Below are 6,958 nucleotides of genomic sequence, written 5' to 3'. Positions count from 1 at the left end.
GATACAATGCTTGCAATAATCCGCACAAAGGGCAAATCCGAGGGAGGAGAGTATTTTACAGAGTATGATATACATGGAGCAGAAAACGGGAGCTGGAGAAAGAAACAGAGACCAAACTACAGGGGAAGTGTCATGTACAGAGATCCCAACCCGCCGCCTTGGCTCGTGTCCCTTCCTCTCCCACCAGAAGGAAGGGCCTCCAATGCTTGCCATTAGTTTTTATTTCCTTGTTACAGAGCGAGCCTACAGAATAGCAAGGTTACATCTTAACAACAAGAATTCCTTAAAAAATATCTCCATCCAGTTCCAAATCATAGAGAAGTGAAACCTTGACAAGAGCACATCTCTAAAGAAAAGAATATCCCCCCTCAAATACCCCCAAAAGCAAATATCCCTCCCCCCTCAAAGTTAGCTGGAGATCACAGTTTCCAAGTCCCAGGTCAGATTAACCCTTTTCTTTTGGTGGATTTAAGACAAAAATCATAACAGAAATCAATTGTTTGCAGTGAACCAGCTGAAGGGCCCTGGGGAAGGGAGGGACAGAGATTTCTTCTTGTACTCAGAGAGGGGGGGAAAGACTAACACAGTGCATGCCACAGTCACAGAGAGCAAGATCACGATTCATTCGAGGATGTGATCCTAGAAGGGGTCACCTGCGTTAACAAAGAACGAGGTGGTGGAGTCTCTTCCCCAAAGCAGATCTTGTTAACTGGAGGAGGAAGCGTTGTGCTGCAAAACGAACCAAAAACCAAAGCCCCCAAACCAAACCAAAAACATGGGGGGGGGGAAAGAAAAACCACCCCAAAACACAACCAAAACCAGGCCTTCCGAACGAAAACCACCATTGTAAACTGTCCAGTTTATTATTAAAAACAAAAAAAAAGAGAGAGAATAATAATGACTACAACAGAGACAACATGAGATTTCATATCTAGACTAGCTTCCTGGTGTCGCACGGCACAAACATACAACAGGTTCGGTTTCTGTCTTTATTTAAAAGAACAAAGCAAAGAGATCGGAGTTGGGTGCTAGAGGCTTCCGTTTGTTTCCAAAAAGAAGTGTCATGTACATATATAAACCCTTCTGCACAAAGAAGGGTCTTGTCATGTCTTGAAATATCTTAAGTTTTGTCCTTCATGTTTTATGGAATAAAAAGTTCAGCCTTTTTATTGCATGAAACTAAACCTGGGGTTTTGTCCCCCGCCACGCGTGTCCCTGCCCATACACCTAGCTTCTTCTTCTTCTTCTTCTTGCATAAGTCGTTGAGATCCTCCGAATGGCAGCTGACTCTCTTGATCCTGGAGAGGAGGAGGGGGAGGGAAATCACACACTCATCGTCATGCTGGGGGAATACTGGAAGAGAGACAGAGCCAGGGTGAGAAACCAGCCGGGCCAGACCCCCCGATACCGAAGGGGGATGCCAAAGGATGGCTGATGACAACTGTGCAGCAACCTAGTTGGATGCAATCAATCAGGAGGAGACCTGTGTTTATCAGGGCATAGTCTGCTCTGTAACTTGCTTTTTCCAGGGATAAAAATCAGCAGAACAGTATGGGGTGAGATGCAATTAAAAACAAGTCATTAACATGCATGCGTGTATATGCTGCTAATAGAGGAAGAGGAGGAGGGATGTCTGGAAGTCTCGAATCAGGCAGGCCAGCACAGCTGGCTTCATCTGCACCATCCATCTCCTCTCCATCCTGTGGGATCCTCTCCCCTCCATCGGTACACCCCCATCCCACCAAGAACCCAAAACTGTCCCCACCACTGTTATTTGTTCCTCCCCACTTTCTGTCCTGGAGCAGCTCACAGGTCCAAAAGGCACCAACCACCAAACCCACCCAATCCCTGTGCCACCCCAGGGACCATCCCACCATCCCCAGGGAGGTCCTCACTCACATTGTCGTTTTGGAAGGAATGGAGAAAGTTGCCTCCCAGCTCCCCGTCGTCTCTTGGAGTGCCCGGGGGATTGCTAATGCCACTTATGTTGTTTGGAGAATTCTGCAGCAGATGGAGAGGGGAGGCTGTGAGCAGGGTCCTGTGCCCCCCGAAACACCATGGTGGGAGGATGCAGCCCCACCTGCCCCCCAGTGCTGAGAAAAGGGGGCCCACACACACTCTGCAGCTCACTTACTTTTGGAAGTCCATCTATGTCTCCTGACCCTGTGCAGTGGGGGACACAAAAGAAGAGCATTACTGAGCGTGCAGCAGTGGTCCCCATGCCCTCCCGCCCTTCTCCTCCCTGGCTCCCCATCTGATTTCCAGCCAAAGGCTCTGCTTTGAGCGCTGGTCTGGACCAGGGGCTGACCCCAGGATGGGAGCAGGCACTGGGATGCTCTGCAGCCCCCATGGTGTGAATGCCACAGTCCCTCAGGTGGGTGCTCACCTAACGATCCGTTCATGTGATGGGGCTCCATGCCACCCATGCCGCCCATGGGGCCGTCAGAGCCGGGACCCATCGGGAACTGCGGAAGAAGAAGGGGACAAACCCAAAATCAGCCACAAAACCACCCTGCACATCTGCCATGGCCCTGGTGGCTCCATCCCTATCCTAGCCATCCCTATGGAATGGGGCGAGAGGAGGGATGCATCCACCCCTGAGGCTGTGGGGAGGTAAGGGTATGTAAATCATGGAGTACCAACTTGGAATGGACCTCAAGGATCAACCTTGCGTGGCAAAAGCACGGTCCAGCTCCACCTTAACAAGCAGAATCTGGCCGGACCCATGGCAATACAAAGGGCTCATTCAACCAGCATTTAATGGGACTAAAACCCTCCTGTACCCCCCACCAGAGCTGCCACCACCCTGGCCGGAGCGGCAGGACCGCTGCTCTCTTAACAGGCATCAGAAACGAACAAAGTTGCCCAAGAGTTAATCGCTTTTTGATGGTTTGTTTTATTCCTGTTTTGTACCAAATGGCTGAAATCAATTAAACTGCTTCCCCCACAACTGATGAAGTTAATTATGATTTGTTATGGTATCTGATATGTAAATGATTAGAAAGCAGACTTACATTCGATCGACTGCCTGCGGGCGGTACTGGATTAATCATTGTGTAGATGTTGTCACTTGAATTTGTTGAATCTGTGGAACAGTGAAGCCCAGGAAGGCGGGTGATTAATTCATTTCTTAATTAAAACAAACTCGTGCCACTTGAACTCATTCTTTTGTATTTTATCACCTAAAATTCCCTCTAAGTACCACCATTTTCTGCCTAATTTGGATTTAATGAAGATCCACAAAGTTTTGAATCACAGAAATTCAACTGTGGAAAATGATTCGAGGCCTGGTCGGGAAGTGCAGGGAGGTAACTCCCAGATGTGGAGCACTCCTCACCTCCCCGAGCCCTGCAGCACCTGAATCCATAGGCAGATAGAAGGAATAGCCCCAAACGCCATCCTGAAGCCAAGCAGCCCATGCCGCTCACTCCGCACAGAGGCGAAAGCTACATGAGTTGGTTATCACTGGCTGGGCATGGGTTGTCCATGCTTGCTGGTGCATCCCTAGGGATGAGGGCTTCCTAGCAGGGGAAGGGACTGGAGAAGGGGATTTCGGGGGGTTCATACCTGCAGGACTGGGCATGATGGGTGTCCCTGGAGGACCGCCGCCGCCGGGCGGACCCTGCGGACAGACAAAGAAGGGATCAGCCAGGCAAACACCATCAGCATCACCCACCTCCCCATGTCCTCAAATGCCCCCCACAGCTGCACCTTGCACCCCCAAACCCAGGCCCCCAACAGACAGTGGTTCCCTGAGCCGTAACATCTCTGCACCCCGATGACAGCATGGAGAGATGGAGACGGAGGACTCACCACGTATGTACCAGGCGATGAAGAAGAGTATGGGATCTGTAGAGAGAAGAGAGCCAGGTTCAGCCATGGGATGCATGGGGGGGTCCTGAGGGCTGGACCCCAGTGGGGCACAGCCAAAAGCCCCCACCACCCCCCTAAGCCCAGCCAGGATGGGGGTACCAGGGCCCACCAGCCCCAGAGGAGCAGGGCTTAGATGCAGTTGTGAACAAGAGGTTGAGGAACCCCTCTAATAAGCAAGATTCAGCTAATGAGGAGGAGCCTCATTTATGGGATGCTCCTCAAGCCGGGCTGGACAGAACCTTGGGTGACATGATTTAGTGTGAGGTGTCCCTGCCCATGGCAGGGGGTTGGAACTGGGTGATCCTAAGGTCCTTTCCAACCCAAACCATTCCCTGCTTGTGTGATACTCACTGAGTTAGCACTGCTGGGGTTCGGCCACGGTCTCCCGGCTCCCGGCCCCCTGAGGTCAGAATGAAACAGGGGAAAAGAGAAGTTAAGTTGTGTTTCTATCCGTACAATCCTGCAAAACCTGAGCTGGGACCCACACATCCCAAGGGATTTTCCTTACATGTTAATTCCAGGCATGCCGGGACCTAGGGAGTTGGGTGGAGGTCTCATGCCGCTGCCGTAGTTCTGCAACGATAACCGAGGGTCAGATTGCCATAAAGGGAAGGGAAACCAGAGAAGACAAAAGAAGGGGGAAAAAACCCAAACAAACACAAACCCAGGAGGGTTTGTTTGCAAAAATATGGATACCTATGAGGTGATGAGGACGAATGCAGAGGCAATCAGCAATCGTGTTTATCATCAACCCCAGCAATAGGGAAGGGAGCCTGGCTGAACCCCAAAGTGCCCCCTGGTCTCTGAGGCCATGCTGGGGGAGGGGAAACAGCCTCCTCCCAGCTCCAGGAGATGCGGTGGCTCACAGCCACCTGCAGCATCCCTTTGGGCTTGTCTGTCTGTGCAGGAGAAAACAGGGGCAGGAAGAGAACAGAAAGCATTGCTTGGGAGGTTATTGCTGCAGCGTACGGATGGGAAAAGGCTGCATGAGCTCCCCTCCAAGATGGAGCATCCCCTGCTCCCAGGCTGGAGCAGGGAAAACCAAGCCAGACTTGTTTTCCCCTTGCTTCCCAGCTCTCTGCTACATCCCCTGGAACAGGTCTGCAGCCACAGGGAACAGGCCAGGGCAGGCAGCCCTTGGGGCTGCTCTCCTGGGTTATTCCACCCCAGTTGGGACCAGGAGCCTCAGATCTGCATCCCTCATCTCCTAAACCCAGCTCCAGTACAAAGCCAAGCCCAAGGCTTGGAAGGAAGAGGAATCCCCTGAATGCCGCGCTCCATTTGGTCTGCTTTGCTCCCTGTGCCCTCTGGGTGATGTGCAGCCAGATTTAGGTCACGCTGCCTCTCCTCCCCTCCCACCTTCCTCCAGCGATGCATCTTTTTGGGCTGTATTTCTGCCATTTAGAGCAAAAATCACTCGGGCAGGAGGAGGGATGAATGGCCACTTCCGAATCTGAAGCCCCTCGGAGCGCTCCAAGCTGGATTTTAAGAGCAATACTTCAGTGCCATCGACTTCCCCTGGATTTACGGACGCACAGGAGCATGGTGCTCCACTGAGGGCATCGCCAAGTTTGTTTTGAAGAGGCAGAAAAGGGTTTTCCCTAAACAAATTACCGACAAGTCCTTAATTGAGTGAAATTCCATCCATTTACACTGAATAGCAGCATCAACTCCCCCCCCCCCTTTTTTTTTCCAAGGAAAGAAAAAGCAAAGCGTTTTTAATTGGAGCTGAAAGGCTGGAAAACGAAGCCAGCTGAAAGATGCTCATGGATGGTGGGGAGGGAACGCAGCTGTGCCGAGCGACCTGGATGCCAGGCTCCGGCAAGACACCGCTGAAACCCAGCGAGCTACAAACACCCTTCACAAGAGGCACTGGCAAACCTGATCCTGGCTTCTGCAGAGCTGAAACTGCGACTATTAAAGGGAAAAAGGCAGCAGGGATCAGCTGTGAGGGATGATTCATCCTCGGTGCGTAATGAGTGGCTGTCGTCAGGATGCCGGGATGTCCTGGCTGGATGCTCTGCAGTCCTTTGGAATAATTTAAGGATGTTTACGAAGGTCCTGATGCAAAGCTTAAAGGACAAAAAGCCCTGGGTATGCAAAGTGCAAGGGGCTGACGGGGGTTTGGTATGGTGTGTATGATGTAAGGGCTGGTCTCCTCTCCCAAGGACCAAGAAAGAGACAGGACAAGAGGAAAGGGCCTCAAGCTGCACCAGGGGAGGTTTAGGCTGGATGTTAGGAACAATTCCTTCTCCAAAGGGTGCTCAAGCACTGGAACAGGCTGCCCTGATGGAGTCACTGTCCCTGCAAGTGTTCACACACTGGAGATGAGGCCTCAGTGCCATGGGTTAGGGGTGGCCTTGGCAGTGCTGGGGTAAGGGTTGGACTGGATGAGCTCAAAGGCCTTTCCCAACCCAAGCCGTTCTGTGTTATTTCTGGTGGCTGCCAGCACAGGCGCTGGCTCCCGGATGGCTGCGAGGAGGCAGCGCCCGTGGGTGCCAGATTGGGAAGCCCAGCGCTTCTCCAGGGAAAAGCTGCCTCCAAACCCCCCCCCCTCCCGGCTCCCTCTCCCCAATGTACGTACACAGGGAACGTCGGAGTCAAAAATAAAGCCCTGAACATTCACAACTCCCGCGGCTGCCGGAGCCGCCGCCATCCCACGCGGCGCTCAGCGCGCGCTCCCTGCTTCCAAGTTTCCCTGCAAGTGGGAAAGCGAGCAGCCTCCCCCAGGCAAGCGCCGCCGCTCGCCTTGGCACAGGGCACGCTGACAAATGCCATCTTCCTTTTGGGAGCAATCCTCCAGGAAAAGGGAGGGTTTGAAGCACAGCGCTGGCGCTAACGGAGGGCTCGTCCGTGGAATGATGCTCGCGCAGGTTTGATCCCCTTGCGCCGGGACGGACCCTGCTGACACGGGCAGGCATCCCTGAGCAGCATCCTCATACTGGTGTTGAAGAGAGATGACACAAGCTCCCTCCTTACACAATATTCACTTCTCCCAACAGTCTCCGGGGGGGAAACAAAACAAGACTGCAGCGCACCCGCTCGTCTCTTGACAGACTCCGATCCTCGTGCTGCAAACTCGACG

The 6,958-nt window shown here is 52.7% G+C and overlaps 1 protein-coding gene across 2 annotated transcripts in view; it reads right to left on the bottom strand.

Moving 5' to 3' along the window:
* Window positions 1-205: 205 nt before the first annotated feature.
* Window positions 206-6,958, bottom strand: part of SSBP3 (single stranded DNA binding protein 3) — a 53,544-nt gene continuing 46,791 nt past the window's right edge. Inside the window, exons 10-18 of one of the 2 annotated variants that reach the window (XM_034064084.1) lie at window positions 4,382-4,446; window positions 4,225-4,273; window positions 3,814-3,849; window positions 3,568-3,622; window positions 3,015-3,085; window positions 2,387-2,465; window positions 2,135-2,163; window positions 1,900-2,001; window positions 206-1,353 (exon numbers count right to left, since the gene is read on the bottom strand). In XM_034064084.1, coding sequence (XP_033919975.1) covers window positions 1,324-1,353; window positions 1,900-2,001; window positions 2,135-2,163; window positions 2,387-2,465; window positions 3,015-3,085; window positions 3,568-3,622; window positions 3,814-3,849; window positions 4,225-4,273; window positions 4,382-4,446 — 516 coding nt within the window. In that variant the 3' untranslated portion in view covers window positions 206-1,323. The remainder of the gene's footprint in view (window positions 1,354-1,899; window positions 2,002-2,134; window positions 2,164-2,386; window positions 2,466-3,014; window positions 3,086-3,567; window positions 3,623-3,813; window positions 3,850-4,224; window positions 4,274-4,381; window positions 4,447-6,958) is intronic. The other variant, XM_034064085.1, reaches the window with a different exon arrangement.

This window comes from Melopsittacus undulatus, chromosome 6 (genome assembly GCF_012275295.1).
Source record: "Melopsittacus undulatus isolate bMelUnd1 chromosome 6, bMelUnd1.mat.Z, whole genome shotgun sequence".
NCBI lineage: Eukaryota > Metazoa > Chordata > Aves > Psittaciformes > Psittaculidae > Melopsittacus > Melopsittacus undulatus.
This window is presented reverse-complemented; position numbering and strand designations above follow the sequence as displayed.